This window comes from Chiloscyllium punctatum, chromosome 1, assembly GCF_047496795.1.
Source record: "Chiloscyllium punctatum isolate Juve2018m chromosome 1, sChiPun1.3, whole genome shotgun sequence".
NCBI classification, from domain to species: Eukaryota; Metazoa; Chordata; class Chondrichthyes; order Orectolobiformes; family Hemiscylliidae; genus Chiloscyllium; species Chiloscyllium punctatum.
Genome location: NC_092739.1, coordinates 131,321,958 through 131,339,642, shown reverse-complemented (window position 1 = coordinate 131,339,642; position 17,685 = coordinate 131,321,958). Strand labels below are relative to the sequence as shown.

The following is a 17,685-nucleotide window of genomic DNA, read 5'->3' as shown; positions in this document are numbered from 1 at the left end:
GTCCTCACTTTATCTTAGTAATACAGGAGCCAAATAAATGAAACATTTTGTGCTGACTAAATTTTGGAGGCAAACGTCTATCCCATAAAGTGCATGCCTTATGTAGTTCATTTCTGAACAGACATGTTTCTCACTTTTTGCTAACAAAGTGAAGACTGTGAACGTAATTCTGGTGGGTTGGTGTGTTCGTAAGTATTCATGACACACTAATGAATGCAAAGCAGGTTTCTGACCAAGAAACTCTATTCACCTGAAAATGTCTGGGGACATAACAGCAAAGATTTAACTCACCGTTGGGAAATTGATTTCCTACCTGCTGCCAAAATGAAGTTTCTCCACATGCTTTTTCTAAAAACTCCCAGAAAATTCCTTCCCATACATTTTTATGGAATTAATTATCTTTTATGATAGGATCTTTGAGTTTCATATCTTGTTTAATCACTGTAAGACACTCCACACTTCCTGGGGCTGCCTCTGAGCTTTGCCCAGTGTTGAAGTCGGTGCAAGGACAAAGGAAGTAGTAATGGGACAAGAAAGAAACAAAACCTGTGAGCTGAGGGAGGTGTGAATAGAGAGTTGCTGAGTAGCTGCCCTCTGAAGCATAAGAGAGGGAAATAAAACAGAAGCAAGAGAGAGGCAAAGAAAGCAGCAAAGCCAAAATTGGTGATATTGTTGATAGTGAGGAGAATGGTATAAAAACAATGACTGCAGATGCTGGAAACCAGATTCTGAATGAGCGGTGCTGGGCTAGAGTCTGGTAAATTGGACAGAACGATGGCAGATAGAATATAACCATGGTAAGTGTAAGGTGTGACATTTTAGGAGATGTAATAAGGAAAGGATGTGCACAATGACTTGTAGGATGTAGGCACAAGGAAGTCTTGTTACAATTTTGTAAAACATTAGTTAGGCCACAGTTGGAGTGCTGTGTGCAGTTCTGGTTGTCACACTATCAAAAGGATGTGATTGGATTGGAGCGAGGCAGAGGAAATTCCAGGATATTGCCTGGAATGAAAAGTCTCAGTTATGAGGAGAGACTGGACAGGCTGGGTTTGTTTTCCTCGAAGCAGAGAAGGCTGAGGGGGAATCTGTTTGAGGTTTACAAAGTTAGGAGAGGCATAGACAGTGTAGATTGTGAGCATCTCATTCCCATTGCGGACGTGTCTAAGACCAGTGATCTTAAGTTTAAGGTAAGAAGCAAATGGTTTAGAAGAGATCTGAGAACAAATATTTCACCTACAGAGTGGTAGAAAAATGGGATGTGCTGCCTGAGATGGTCCTGGAGCACTTAAAATGCCAGAGCACCTTAAGCTGTGGACCAAGTCAGATAAATGAGATTAGGGTAGTTTGGTGTTTGTTGGTCGGCATAGGTATGGTGGGCTGAAGGGCCTGTTTCTATGCTGCATAACTCTATCATCCTATGATTTGAAATGAAGCAAAATGGAGGGAGAGGCTACATTCTGAAATTCGACTCATTGTTGAATTCAGAAGGCTATGAATGTTGGGTTGATTTTCATTGAAGCACTTCCAAGATCAAAAGTGCCAGTAAATAGGAGAATTAAAACAACAGGCTGCTCAGAGCTCAGGATCATACTAGTGGACTGAAAGAAGATGTTCTGAAAAGCACTCATCCAATCTGCATTTACTATCTCCAGTGTAGAGAAGCCCATCCTGCATAAGCAGCAAGTTCAGTATACTAAATTGAATGAAGTGCAAGCAAATTGCTGTTTCACCTGGTTTGGGGCCTTTGAACACTGAGAAAGAAGGAGGATAAAATGATAGTTGTTGCATCCCTTGTGTTTGCCTGAATATCAACCTTGGTCGTTGCTGACTATTCATACAATCCGTCTCCCATGGTTTCCAATTGAACAAATAAGCTCAGGAACACATTTCAAATTTGACTTGGATAAGGCAAGTCTAAATGCTTTGCATGAACTTAGATGAGCTCCCAGTTGAACTTATTTGTAAAGAAATCTCATGAGATATTTTAAAGATTTGTCTCTGAGTGATCTAGTGTTTGCATTCGGGGCTTACGGTTCAAAACAAGTGAAATCAGTCTGATAATACCAAACTCAGTGTGATAATACCAAATGTAATATGACACAATAAAAGAAACAAAAATGCGTTTTTTGCCAGATTAATTCCACAAAGATAAATGACAATGAACAAAGTCATACAGTCGATTTAGTTCATTCCCTTATGTAGAATCCAATTCAACAATCCTAATAGAATCTCAGAATAGTTCAGTGATATACCTTGCACTGGACCTTCATTATGTTTCTTCATTGGCCAAACATAATTAATTGTGATCATTGGGGTTTTAGTTGAGCAACTACCACAGATATGGTGAAACCAGGAGAAGAAGAAGATGAGACATAATTGTTTAGTTTGGCACCTCTTAACAATAGGGCTGAGTTTCACCAGAAATGGCTAGGTGCCAATTTTGTCAAGTTGCATGTAGGGTTTCTCTTTGTGAGCCCTGGCAGGTTTTTTAATGCTATCTTTCCAAACTCACCTGATTATCTTCACAGCATACAGTATGACACCTGTATGGCTGCCCGCTCATTGTACTGTCCAACTTTCCACAGATGGAACTATGTTGGACTTCCAGAGATTCCTGGCATCATCTTTAAAGACCAGCCGTGTACCCAATCAAGCACCAGTAGTCCGTAGTGCTCTGCTCGGATGCTGTCAATTGCCCTGACATGTCAGGCAGACAGAAACTGGCACCAGGCTTTGCCAATGGACACTTGGAGGTCCTGGTGGATGTCGAGTGTATGCAGTCACTGCTGGTGGAGTACAGCCTGAGATTTTGGTGACTGGTGCTGACGTTCATGTACAGAAGAGCATATGATGAGTCAAAGTTGCTAGGTTACTGCTCTGACTTCCATGTGAGGAATTGTCACCATCTGGCTTCAATCCAGCAGGTGGGAGAATGGGAAACTGGATATAAATAAAGTGAAAAGATTTAATAGTGTTAATGCATGCAAAAAGGCCTCAGTAAATTTGCAGATGACACCAAAATTGGAGGTGTAGTGGACAGCAAAGAAGGTTACCTCAGATTACAACAGGATCTTGACCAGATGGGCCAATGAGAAGTGGCAGATGGAGTTTAATTCAGATAAATGCGAGGTGCTGCATTTTGGGAAAGCAAATCTCAGCAGGGCTTATATGCTTAATGGTAAGATCCTGGTGAGTGTTGCTGAACAAAGAGACCTTGGCGTGCAGATTCATAGCTCCTTGAAAGTGGAGTTGCAGGTAGATAGGATAGTGAAGAGGGCGTTTGATATGCTTTCTTTTATTGGTCAGAGTATTGAGTGCAGGCGTTGGGAGGTCATGTTGCGGCTGTACAGGACATTGATTAGGCCAGTTTTGGAATATTGTGTGCAATTCTGGTCTTCCAATCGGAAAGATATTATGAAACTTGAAATGGTTCAGAAAAGATTTACAAGGATGTTGTCAGGGTTGGAGGATTTGAGCTATAGAGAGAGGCTGAAAAGGCTGGGGCTGTTTTCCCTGGAGCATCGGAGGCTGAGGTTTATAGAGGTTTACAAAATTATGAGGGGCATGGATAGGATAAATAGGCAAAGTCTTTACCCTGGTGTGGGTGAGTCCAGAACTAGAGGGCATCAGGTTAGGTGAGAGGGGAAAGATATAAAAGGGGCAACGTCTGTGGTACACGTATGGAATGAGCTGCCAGAGAATGTGGTGGAGGCTGGTACAATTGCAACATTTAAGAGGCATTTGGATGGGTATATGAGTAGGAAGGGTTTGGAGGGATATGGACCGGGTGCTGGCAGGTGGAACTAAATTGGGTTGGGATAGCTGGTCAGCATGGACGGGTTGGACCGAAGGGTCTGTTTCCATGCCGAATGTCTCTATGACCCTATGACTCTAATTAGTTTTGGCTGTTTGGAAAATCGGATTTCTGGTCTTGATGTCAGAGATCTCATTTCTGCTGATATCACATAATTCTCCCACTTTCCCAGCCATTTCCCATGTTGTACAGTGGGTGGGAGGATTCCACTCTAAATGTTGCCCTACCTCATGGATTTACTGTCTTCTGTGGTTCTGTCACCTTATATGGACAGTGTGTAGACCTTCAGTGTCCACATCACAGATGCCGGTCATCACGTGATGTCAAGGAGGTGCTCAAGGCATTGGATTCTAAAAGGCTGTGCGCCCTGACACCATTCGGGCAATACCACTGAAAATTTATGCTCTAATGTTGCCACTCCCCTCGTCAAGCTGTTCCAGTACATCTGCATCAGTAGCCTTTATCTGATAATATGTAAAATTGCTCAAGTAATTCCTATACACAAGCATCAGGACAAATTCAACCGGGCCAGTTACCACCTCATTAATCTACTCTATCTGCTATCTGCTCAGTAATAACCTGCTCAGTGATTCTCAGTTTGGGTTCTGTCAGGGCCACTCAGCTCCTGATCTCAGTACACCATTAGTTAAAACATGGATAAAAGAGCTGAAATCCAGAGGTGAGGTAAAGCTGAAAACCCTGGACATCAAAACTGCATTTGACTGAGTGCAGCATCAAGGAGCCCTCGCAAAACTGGATTCAATAGGAAGCAGATGGAAAACTCTCCACTGATTGGAATCATATCTGGCACTTAGGAAGATGGTTGTGGTTGTTGGAGGTCAGTCATCTCAGCTCCAGATCATCTCTGCAGATGTTCTTCAGTGTATTGCCCTCAGCCTAACCACTTCCAACTGCTTCTGTCTGACATTAGCTCAGAAGTGGGGATGTTTGCTAACGATTGCTCAGTGTTCTGCACCATCCATTACTCCTCAGGTACTGAAGCAGACCATTCCCAAATGCAGGAATGATTCGGTGATGCCGGTGTTGGACTGGGGTGTACAAAGTTAAAAATCACACAACACCAGGTTATCGTCCAACAGGTTTAATTGGAAGCACACTAGCTTTCGGAGCGACGCTCCTTCATCAGGTGATTGTGGAGGGCTCGATCGTAACACAGAATTTATTGCAAAAATTTACAGTGTGATGTAACTGAAATTATACATTGAAAAATTGATTGTCTGTTAAGCCTTTCATCTGTTAGAATACAGTGATAGTTTCACTTCTTTCATGTGTAAATCACAAAACCCTTTTTTTAAAAGTTGCATTCTCGGGTTAGCTGTTAACAAAGGTGATAGCTAGACAATATGTTGAAGGTGTTAGCCCCCTGTGTTCTCTGTCTATGACCTGATGTTTAGATTGATTCTAATCTAAAAAGTGAGATAACTCTGCAAGTACATTGCACTTTGCTCAAAAACTGCATACATTCATGTAGAACTCTGAGCTCAAAAACTGCATGAATTTATGTAAAACTCGGTTATCTCACTTTTTAGATTAGAATCAATCTAAACATCAGGTCATAGACAGAGAACACAGGGGGCTAACACCTTCAACATATTGTCTAGCTATCACCTTTGTTAACAGCTAACCCGAGAATGCAACTTTTACTAAAAAGGGTTTTGTGATTTACACTTGAAAGAAGTGAAACTATCACTGTATTCTAACAGATGAAAGGCTTAACAGACAATCAATTCTACAATGCATAATTTCAGTTACATCACACTGCAAATTTTTGCTATAAATTCTGTGTTACGATCGAGCCCTCCACAATCACCTGATGAAGGAGCGTCGCACCGAAAGCTAGTGTGCTTCCAATTAAACCTGTTGGACGATAACCTGGTGTTGTGTGATTTTTAACCAAATGCAGGAAGACCTGGACCATATTCAGGCTTGGGCTGACAAGTGACAAGTAACATTCATACCACGCAAGTGTCAGGTAATGACCGTTTCCAACAAAAGAGAAACTAACCATGACTCCTTGACATTGAATGGTGTCACCATCAGCTACATCCTTGGGGTTACCATTGAGCAGAAATTGAACTGGACTTGCCATATAAATACAGTGGCGACAAGAGCAGGTCTGAAGCTAGAAATCTTGCAGTGTGTAACTGAGCCTTGAATTCCCCAGAACCTGTCTACTAATTACCAGACACAAGTCAGGAGTGTGATATTCAAAGTTCGTGAGAAGATTTGTAGCTCGGGTGCTCGTTGTTGTGATTCTGTTCGCCGAGCTGGGAATTTGTGTTGCAGACGTTTCGTCCCCTGTCTAGGTGACATCCTCAGTGCTTGGGAGCCTCCTGTGAAGTGCTTTTGTGATCTTTCCTCCAGCATTTATAGTGGTTTGAATCTGCCACTTCCGGTTGTCAGTTCCAGCTGTCCGCTGCTGTGGCCGGTATATTGGTATAAGTGTGACGTAATAGTCACAACTTGCCTGGATGGGTTCAAGAGTTTGACACCATCCAGGATAAAGCTGCCAGCCTGATTGATATTACATCCACCAGCATCCACCACCGACAGCAAAGTGTAAGATGCACTGCAGAAATATAGCAAGATTCCTTTGACAGCATCTTCCAAACCCACGACCACTACCATCCAAATGGACAAAGACAACAGATACATGGAAACACTACAAGCTGCAAGTTCTCTTCTAAGCCACTTGCCATCCTGACTTGGAGAAGTATTGGTTTTCCTTCAGTGCCACTGGGTCAAAATCCTGAGACTTCCTCCTAGACAGCACTATAGTCTACTAATTGACTACAACAGTTCAAGAGGGCAGCTCACTACTATTATATCAAGGGCAACTTGGGATGAGAAATAAATGCTGGCCCTGCCACCAACACCCACATTTTGTGAGTGAATGAATAAAAAAAACACTGCACAAAAGGAATTACCTGTCAAGTTGCTGTTGTGTCAATTGTGGCTACAATGTCACCATGATGTACCATTTTTCTCTCAATTTCCTCAGAAAACAAACGGTTTCCCAAAGACATTTTCAGGAAAATGGTAGCTTCTTTAAATAAATCTGTCTAGTTAAATGTACAGATGATACTAGATAAACATTTACCTGTCCAAGGACAGTGCAGAATCCCTGATCCAAGCATAAAATATTACCCAATTATCCATTTGTTATAGCTCAATGTTTTCAGCATTAATCCACTGTCAGTTGTTATCCAAAGACAGTGTAATCAATTTTGTGCAAAATATTGGTTTTAGTTTTAAAGTGTATTGAACTGGTTTTCTTTAGATTGAATTGGAGAATTCATTATTAATTGGCAGTGGTGAAAAGATTTTGTTCCTATCTGCAGTGTATAGAAATCCTTAAATTAAGCATAATCCAATTCAAATAAATTGTGTCTTGGTGGGTAATTTTTAACATTATCTCCTGGTGAAGTGAAGACATGTCTTGTCATCTCTGCTTCATTGGACTTTCTTCATGCTTAACTTACAGAAGTGAAAATCATGAAAAAGGCAAAACCCCATTCCAGAAACCTTCACTGAAATGTAAAAAATGAAGGAAAGACAATGATCCATAGTGAAATGAGAGATGGAGAAATAAGTAAAAAAATCCGAGTATAAGAAATCCTGCCAAGCAAAGTTCATCTCTGAATCATTTAGGCATTTTACAATATTCCTGTGTGCACTACTTTTACATATGGCTCTAATTTGATTAAAAAGCAAATGAGGGGAGTGACTATTTAGAAATGAATTTCGATCAGTATGGTCCTTATTCTCAGTGTTCCTCTATTCGCACAGCTATTTACAGCATAGAAGGAGGCCATTCCATTATGTGCTGTTTGTTAAGGCTAACCTGGCAAGTGTATCCCAATGCAATGCAACAACATAAAACATATGGAAACAAATAGTAGGAAACTGATACATGCTTATCAAGAAATCACTGGTGCATGTTGTGTCAAAATTGCCCTGTGGGCAAAACCTGAAAGAAATATTAGTTTTCCATAAGTGCAGATTGTCATTTTCTTTACGCCCTGAAACTTGGGATGGGAAGTGTGTGTGTGTGTGTGGATGTGATTCTACACACTGTTATTTAAATTTTATTTTTTTGATTTATTAAGTCCCTAAATTCTAGAGTTAGCTTTTGAATCCTCACTGCCTGTTTAACTCTTTCACCTCCTTTAGGACGTGCTGTGAAATAACCAATTTCACCAGTTTAGGGTAATCTTTTTTATTTTCTATTCATTCAGGGGCATGGGTATCATTGACAAAGCCAGCATGTCCTTTTCTTTCCCATCCTCAATTGCCTTTGAACTGAATGGCATTCTAGGCTATTTCAAATGGCTGTTACTGGTCAACCACATTACTAAATGTTTGGAGGCAAATGTAGGTAACTATGACAGATTTCTTTCCCTCAAGGACATCAGTGATTGTGATGGACTTTTATGAAATGGTATTTTCACTGCACCATGACTAAGCTTAGATTTACCTGCCAGATTAATGTAATAACATATATCTAATATCTCCTTATGTGCTTTGGTGTCTACCTAATTTTGCATGATTGTGTTGCTGTGAAACACCATGGAAGGTTTGATTACATTAATGGTGCTGTAAGTTGTGATTGCTGTTGCTTGTTTTCAACTAATTACCTTTGTATCTTTTCATTACAGTTCCTCCAAGCTTCCTAAAGCGTCCTTCCAACCTCTATGCTTATGAAAGTATGGACATTGAGTTTGAATGTGCAGTTAGCGGAAAGCCAGTCCCTACTGTGAGATGGATAAAGAATGGAGAGGTGGTCATTCCAAGTGATTACTTTCAGATTGTGGTAAGCAATATTATTCAGTGACATTGTCATGATTTGTGGGGAAACGAACACTGTTGAAGCTCAATTTGACTTGTTCCATTGGTCTTGCTTCAATTTAACTTAGTCAGAACAACATTGGCATTGATTATTGATTCTGAGCAAAACTGCTTACTTATGTATTATGTATTCTGCTCAAAGCAGAAGAGAATGCAAAGGCTTTCTTGAGTGTTATTAACAATACAATGGTTATCAGAAGAGTAATGTGTCATTAGAGATCAACGTGGAGACCTATGAAGAAGGCATGTCTGAGATTGCAAATGAATACTTTGCATTGGTGTTTTGGTAAAAACAATGACTGTAGATGCTGGAAACCAGAGTCTAGATTAGAGTGGTGCTGGAAAAGCACAGCAGTTCAGGCAGCATCTGAGGAGTAGTAAAATCGACGTTTCGGGCAAAAGCCCTTCATCAGGAATGCAGGCAGAGAGCCTGAAGGGTGGAGAGATAAATGAGGGGAGGGTAGGGGTGGGGAGAAAGTAGCATAGAGTACAATAGGTGAGTGGGGGAGGGGATGAAGGTGATAGGTCGTGGGGGGGGAGGGTGGAGTGGATAGGTGGAAAAAAAGATAGGCAAGTAGGACAGGTCTGGACAAGTCATGGGGACAGTGCTGAGCTGGAAGTTTGGGACTGGGGTGAGGTGGGGGAAGGGGAAATGAGGAAACTGTTGAAGTTCACGTTGATGCCCTGGGGTTGAAGTGTTCCGAGGTGGAAGATGAGGCGTTCTTCCTCCAGGCGTCTGGTGGTGTGGGAGCGGCGGTGAAGGAGGCCCAGGACCTCCATGTCCTCAGCAGAGTGGGAGGGGGAGTTGAAATGTTGGGCCATGGGGCGGTGTGGTTGATTGGTGCAGGTGTCTCGGAGATGTTCCCTAAAGCGCTCTGCTAGGAGGCGTCCAGTCCCCCCCAATGTAGAGGAGACTGCATCGAGAGCAACGGATACAATAAATGATATTGGTGGCTGTGCAGGTAAAATTTTGATGGATGTGGAAGGCTCCTTTAGGGCCTTGGATGGAGGTGAGGGAGGAGGTGTGGGCGCAGGTTTTGCAATTCCTGCGGTGGCAGGGGAAGGTGCCAGGATGGGACGGTGGGTTGTAGGGGGTGGCGTGTGGACTGGACCAGGTAGTCATGGAGGGAACGGTCTTTGCTGAAGGCGGAAAGGGGTGGGGAGGGAAATATATCCCTGATGGTGGGGTCTGTTTGGAGGTGGCGGAAATGTCGGCGGATGATTTGGTTTATGCGAAGGTTGGTAGGGTGGAAGGTGAGCACCAGGGGCGTTCTGTCCTTGTTACGGTTGGAGGGCTGGGGTCTGAGGGCAGAGGTGCGGGATGTGGACGAGATGTGTTGGAGGGCATCTTTAACCACGTGGGAAGGGAAATTGCGGTCCCTAAAGAAGGAGGCCATCTGGTGTGTTAGAGGAGCCTTCTACATCCATCAAAGTTTTACCTGCACATCCACTAATATCATTTATTGTATCAGTTGCTCCCGATGCGGTCTCCTCTACATTGGGGAGACTGGACGCCTCCTAGCAGAGCGCTTTAGAGAACATCTCTGGGACACCCGCACCAATCAACCACATCACCCTGTGGCCCAACATTTCAACTCCCCCTCCCACTCTGCCGAGGACATGGAGGTCCAGGGCCTCCTCCACCGCCACTCCCACGCCACCAGACGCCTGGAGGAAGAACGCCTCATCTTCCGCCTCGGGCGTGGACTTCAACAGTTTCATTTCCCCTCCCCCACCTCACCCCAGTTCCAAACTTCCAGCTCGGCACTGTCCCCATGACTTGTCCTACCTGCCTATCTTCTTTTCCACCTATCCACTCCACCCTTCTCCCTGACCTATCACCTTCATCCCCTCCCCCACTCACCTATTGTACTCTATGCTACTTTCTCCCCACCCCCACTATCCTCTCACTTATCTCTCCACCCTTCAGGCTCTCTGCCTCTATTCCTGATGAAGGGCTTTTGCGTGAAATGTCGATTTTCCTGCTCCTCAGATGCTGCCTGAACTGCTGTGCTTTTCCAGCACCACTCTAATCTAGACTCTACATTGGTGTTTACCAAGGAAGTACACTTTGCCAAAGCTGCGATTGAGATATAGATGAAAGTGAGGACTGCAGATGCTGGAGATTAGAGTCAAGAGTGTGGTGCTGGAAAAGCACAGCAGGTCAGGCAGCATCCAAGGAGCAGGAAAATCAACGTTTCGGGCAAAAGCCCTTCATCAGTTGAGATATAGGCTGAGATAAACAAAACTACACAAAGAGAAGGTGCTTGGAAAGTTGACACTGGTTAACTCATTAAGCCCATATAGATTACATTAAAAGCATAGAAGGTTGAAATTGTGGACAGTCCAGCTACATTCTTCTTTTAGATAGAGGAATAGATTGGAAAGCTAGAAAATTGTAAGCATTCCATGCTTATTCAAAAAAGAAGATAAACCTGACAGTGGCAGGAATAAGCATAAGAAAAAAGTACTTTCCAAACCTTTCAATTTTGAAGATTCACACTGGACTCTAAACGTTGGAACATAGAACATAGAACAATCCAGCGCAGAACAGGCCCTTTGGCCCTCGATGTTGCGCCGACCTGTGAACTATTCTCAGCTCATCCCCCTACACTATCCCAAAATCATCCATGTGCTTATCTGAGGATTGTTTAAATCTCCCTAATGTGGCTGAGTTGACTACATTAGCAGGTAGGGCATTCCACGCCCTTACCAATCTTTGCGCAAAGAACTTTCCTCTGACATCTGTCTTAAATCTATCACTCCTCTATTTGTAGTTCTGCCCCCTTGTATACGCTAACATTGTCATCCTAGGAAAAAGTATTTCACGGTCTACCCTATCTAATCCTCTGATCATCCTATATGTCTCTATCAAATCTCCCCTTAGCCTTCTTCTTTCCAATGAGAATAGACCCAAGTCTCTCAGCCTTTCCTCATAAGACCTTCCCTCCAGACCAGGCAATATCCTGGTAAATCTCCTCTGCACCTTTTCCAATGCTTCCACATCCTTTCTGTAATGGGGCGACCAGAACTGTACATAATATTCCAAGTGTGGCCGCACCAGCGTTTTGTATAGTTGCAGCATGATATTGTGGTTCTGGAACTCAATCCCTCTACAATGAAACCTAACACACTGTATGCCTTCTTAACAGCACTACCCACCTGAGGGGAACTTTCAGGGATCTATGCACATGGACTCCAAGATCCCTCTGCACATCCACACTACCCAGAATCTTTCCATTGACCCAGTACTCTGTCTTCCTGTTATTCTTCCCAAAGTGCATCACCTCACATTTAGCTACATTGAACTCCATTTGCCACCTCTCAGCCCAATTCTGCAGTTTATCCAAATCCCCCTGCAACCTGTAACATTCTTTCAAATTGTCCACTACTCCACCGACTTTAGTGTCATCTGCAAATTTACTAATTCATCCACCTATGCCTGGTTCTAAGTCGTTTATAAAAATGACAAACAGCAGTGGTCCCAAAACAGATCCTTGTGGCATACCTCTAGTAACTGGATTCCAGGCTGAATATTTTCCATCAACCACCACTCGCTGCCTTCTTTCAGAAAGCCAGTTTCTAATCCAAACTGCTAAATCACCCTCAATTCCATGCCTCTGCATTTTCTCCATCAGCCTACCATTGGAACCTTATCAAAGGCTTTACCGAAGTCCATCTATACCACATCAACTGCCCTACCCTCATCTACATGCTTGGCCATCTTCTCAAAAGACTCAATGAGGTTTGTGAGACACGACTTGCCCTTGACGATACCAGGTTGACTATCTGAAATCAAATTGTTGCTTGCTATATGATTATAAATCTTATCTCTTATAATCCTTTCCAAAACCTTTCCTACAACAGAAGTAAGGCTCAATGGTCTATAATACCTGGGTCATCTCTGCTGCCCTTCTTGAACAATGGTACAACATTTGCAATTCTCCAGTCCTCAGGTACTAAACCTGTAGAAAATGACAACTCAAATATCAAAGACAAAGGCTCTGCTATCTCCTCCGTGGCTTCCCAGAGAATCCTTGGATAAATCCAATCCGGCCCAGGGGATTTGTCTACTTTCACTCCTTCTAGAATTGATATCACCTGTGTGTAACTAACCTCGATTCTTTCTAGTCTAATATCTCATACCTCATTCTTGTCCTCTACAATATTTTCCTTTTCCTGAGTGAACACCGATGAAAAATGTTCATTTAGCACCTCTCCGATCTCTACAGGGTCCACACTCAATTTCCCACTTCTGTCTTTGACTAGCCCTATTCCTACCCTAATCATCCTTTTATTCCTCACATATCTATAGAAAGCTTTAGGGTTCTCCTTTATTCTATTTGCTAAAGACTGCTCGCGTCCTCTCTTTGCTCTTCTTAACTCTTAATTCTGTTTCTCTCCCTACAGATGCTGCCCGGCCTGCTGAGTTTCTCCAGCTTTCTCTGCATTTGTGAAATGACAGGTCAGTCAGTTTAGCATCAATAGGGAAAGCTTTTAGAAACAATAATTTAGCAGATGGCTAACAGTTGGTTAGACAAGATCAAACAATAAAGGATTTGCCTGAATTTGGTTTTGCACGGAGATTTGTTTCATGAGGTAACAGAGAGAATGGATGAAGTGCAGTTGATATTGTATGTATTGACTTTCACAAGGATTTGAATAGCTAAACCCCATTGGAAGAATTATTAACAAAACTGAAACCTATAGGATAAAGGGGCAAGAATATGATGGATAGAAATTTTGCTAAGAGATAGAAAATAGAGTTGTGTCGCTCCCTCAGATTTTCTTTCTATGTATGCGCAAAATGTTATGCATGTTGATGTAATGTGTTAATGCATAGCATCAGGAAAGACAAAAAGAAATACAATTTGCCTTCATTTTGACATTGCTGCTAAAAGGTCGCTCAGTAAGTAACTTTCATAAGCCGACAAGGACAATGTCTCTTCTCAGCATAAACACATTCAAATTTAGTTGTATTCACGTTTATTAATTAGCGTATCATTTAATTCTGAAGTATTTTGATGATGTGAAAAGTTCCAAAAAACTCAAGACTGTATCAAAAAAAGAGCTTGCATTTAAGCAGCACATTACATTTCACTACCTCAGCACATTCCAAGGTGCTGGGAGGGTGGCCATGAGCTGTCCTTTTTGAATCGCTCTAGTTCGCACACTCACACATAAGGCATGAGGTAGTGGAGGGCTCTTAGTGCTTGTAAAATTACACGCCATGAAAATGGTCTCAGCAAAGTAGGAGAGATGATTTTGAAGTCCCAGTTGTGGCACTTGCTCTTTAAATTGGCAGCTTGCTGGGACCTTCACACAACAGCATCACTTGGGATTAGCAGGAAGCAGTCCTGACTGCCAGGGCAGAAATGCGAGGCGAGACTGGGCTCAGCAAAGCTCTGATTCATTTCTCAGTGGGACAACAGAAACACTGGCATCCAGCCAAAATTTCATTCTTAACAATGAGCTGGAGAGAGCAACAGTGATGTTAATGGCTTGGACATAATCCAAGTTTGATTCCCATTTGATAAACTGTTTACTCAGCTGTAAAGGACATTAGATCGCATCCTATTTCACTTTTCTTAACTGTGATTTCTTGTTTTGCATTTTCATCTGTGTAGTTTGAATTAATCTTCATCAAACTGACATATTTCTTTAATTTTAAGAAGAACTTTGAAAGTACTGGCAAAAGGACAAGTAGTTCATGATAGATTCTGAAATAGGATTCATGTTGATGGCTTAAATTCCCCATAAGGTTTTGCTTTGAAACATTTTAGTACAATGCCATGTTTTACTCCATACTGTTGTTTCCCTTTTATTCATTCATGGGATTTGGCAATCGCTGGCTCGGTCAACATTTATTGTCTCTCTGAATTTGCCCACAAATAGAGGTGAACTGCCTTTATGAACCATCACAGCCTTCGAAATGGAGACACACTCAGAGTGCTTTTAGAGAGGGAGTAGCAGGAATTAGATCCGGACGTAGTCGTAATGTCTTTGACCTCACAATCTATAGGCTGAACCTAACTTTCTGCTGATTGGCCTTAAATTTTACCATGTAGCTTAAATTTAAACTCAGTTTCTTCATCCAGAGGGTAATTATTCTGCCAAATTCATTCCTGCAGAAGGCTGTGAAGGTGGTTCAATCATGGCTTCCAAAAGGAAGCGGAATAATTATATAATGAGAAAAAAAAGAAATTTGAGGGCTATGTGGAAAGGCAGGAAAATGAGACTCACTGGCATGTGCTTGCAGGAAGTGGCATGGAAATGATAGGTTCAATAGCCTTCCCCTTTGTTGTAACCATTCCACGATTCATTGGCTACATTTTTACATAGTGGATTTGCAAAGTTCCCCATGGTCGCCTTCCCACTTGTCCTCCAGCCCGCCCTGACCTGTCCACAGTTCTACAGTGGGACAGGCAAGGCTACATCTATTTGGGGCCAAAGCGGCCAATTAGTGACCATCAAAGGCTGATTCTCACCCAGGACTTAATTCTCGGCCTGATTGGAAGAGCTCGGCAGAAAGTGGGGAGGTATCCAGGAAACAAGCCTGCCCAGGCCTTGGGCATGCAGAAATCAATCAGCTCCCTTCAACATCAGGAGACTCCATCCACATGACCACCCTTTCTGCCCACTTAACAAGGTGTAGCCTCTAAGGTTGCCACACCCCCACCACCATGCCAGCTTGCCAATCCCATCCCTAAACTTCCCAATAGGCATCACCTTCATTCCCCAACCTGTGACCCTCACATTTACCTGGACCCCAGGATCTTAATGCTCCTTGTCTTGTCCACTGCATTGACTCTTGCTGCTTGGTCTGGAGGGCTATTGGGTGATCATTTTGGCTAGCAGCTCTCTGAAATGAGAAATCCTCCGATATGACAGGTGAAAGTGCCACCAGCAACCAATAACGGTGAGAGTCACCCAGCATCAATGGTGATCTCTTCTATACTGATGTACAAGTGTCAGGCTGGGAAACCCTACCATCTCAAACACCCAGATCCAAGTTGTTACAATTGAGTGGTTCCTGCATTTCAGATAGAGTTCAGAGCCCAGAAGGTTTAAAAAAAATGTCAGCAAAATGTGTGAATGATGCATTCTAGTTTGACTCGACTTGAAGACTTCAAAATGGAGGTCCAATGTGCATGTTCACTTTCAAACAAATGTAAAGGTAAAGTCAAAACAAAACCAAAAATTGGTGGAAAAACTCAGCAGGTCTGGCAGCATCTGTGGAGAGAAATCAGAGTTAACCTTTCAGGTTGAGTGACCCAACACAGTTCTAAGTTCTGAGGAAGGGTAACTCGACCTGAAATGTTAACTCTAATTTCCCTCCACAGATACTGCCAGACCTGCTGAGTTTTTCCAGGAATTTCTGTTTTTGTTCCTGATTTACATCATCCGTAATTCTTTCGGTCTTTATTAAAGGTACAGTCTTACGAGACATTAGAGAGAAATGACTGGTGATCGTTTAAGGTAAAAGTGAGGACTGCAGATGCTGGAGATCAGAGTCTAGATTAGAGTGGTGCTGGCAAAGCACAGCAGGTCAGGCAGCATCCGAGGGCTCACTGGGACCAGAGGGACAACCTGTCTATGAAGCCACAGGATATTGGAAGGGTGTTGAATGAATACTTCTCTTTGGTCTTCACTCTGGAAAAGGAGAATGTACATATGGAATTCAGGAAAAGGGACTGCAAGGAACTGGCACAGTTTGATATAAGAAATGGGAAGTTATGTTCAGCTTAAAAACAGACAGATCCTTTCTCACTTCCTTTTCGACATGACCATCCTTGGTCTCATCTAATGCCACAATGAGTCAGATTGCAAATTGGAGGAACAACACCTCATCTTCCACCTGGGCAGTCTACAGCCCAGAGGATTCAACACTGAGTTCTCCAATTTCAAATAACCTCCTTTTCCATCCCCCGACTCCCTTCCCAGCCCCTCCATTCCATTCCTCCTTCCTTCTGGCTACCAACCGGATTCATTCCTTCCATCGAACAACCAGATCGTACCCTCTACCTGTCTTCACCTATCCCCAGGAGAAAGTGAGAACTGCAGATGCTGGAGATCAGAGGTGAAAATGTGTTGCTGGAAAAGCGCAGCAGGTCAGGCAGCATCCAAGGAGCAGGAGAATCGACGTTTCGGGCATCAGCCCTTCTTCAGGAATCCTGAAGAAGGGCTGATGCCCGAAACGGCGATTCTCATGTTCCTTGGATGCTGCCTGACCTGCTGCGCTTTTCCAGCAACACATTTTCAGTTCACCTATCCCCACCTCACCACCTGTCCCTGCCACCCCCTTTATCTGCAGCTCCCCTTACACCCACCCCAGTCCTGAAGAAGGATTACACCCAAAACATTGACTTCTCCACCTTCTGAGGCTGCCTGGCTTGCTGTGTTCTTCCATCCTCCTGCTTATCTACCTTGGATTCCACCAATTGCAGATTTTGTTTTGTCTCTAGACAAATCCCCTGGTTGGAATTTATTGTGTCCCAGGCTGCTGTGGGAGACAAGGCAGGAAATTGCTAGAGCTCTGACACAGAGCTCTTTGTGGGCGGCACGGTGGCACAGTGGTTAGCACTGCTGCCTCACAGCGCCAGAGATCCTGGTTCAATTCCCGCCTCAGGCGACTAACTGTGTGGAGTTTGCACGTTCTCCCCGTGTCTGCGTGGGTTTCTCCGGGTTTCCTCCGGGTTTCCTCCGGGTGCTCCGGTTTCCTCCCACAGTCCAAAGATGTGCAGGTCAGGTGAATTGGCCATGCTAAATTGCCCGTAGTGTTAGGTAAGGGGTAAATGTAGGGGTATGGGTGGGTTGCGCTTCGGCGGGGCGGTGTGGACTTGTTGGGCCGAAGGGCCTGTTTCCACACTGTAAGTAATCTAATCAGATGTTGAATTCCTCTCTGACCACGTAGAGGTGCCAGAGTACTGGAGGATAGCTAATGTCGTCCAACTTTTAAGAAGGGTGGTAGTGATGAACCAGGAAATTACAGACTGGTG

The 17,685-nt window shown here is 43.3% G+C and overlaps 1 protein-coding gene across 2 annotated transcripts in view; it reads left to right on the top strand.

Annotated features, from left to right (window-relative positions):
• The window catches only part of dcc (DCC netrin 1 receptor), a 1,336,447-nt gene that overhangs the window by 824,327 nt on the left and 494,435 nt on the right, over window positions 1-17,685 (top strand). For both annotated transcript variants that reach the window (XM_072574203.1, XM_072574193.1), the window contains exon 6: window positions 8,497-8,651. In XM_072574203.1, the coding sequence (XP_072430304.1) occupies window positions 8,497-8,651 (155 nt within the window). The remainder of the gene's footprint in view (window positions 1-8,496; window positions 8,652-17,685) is intronic.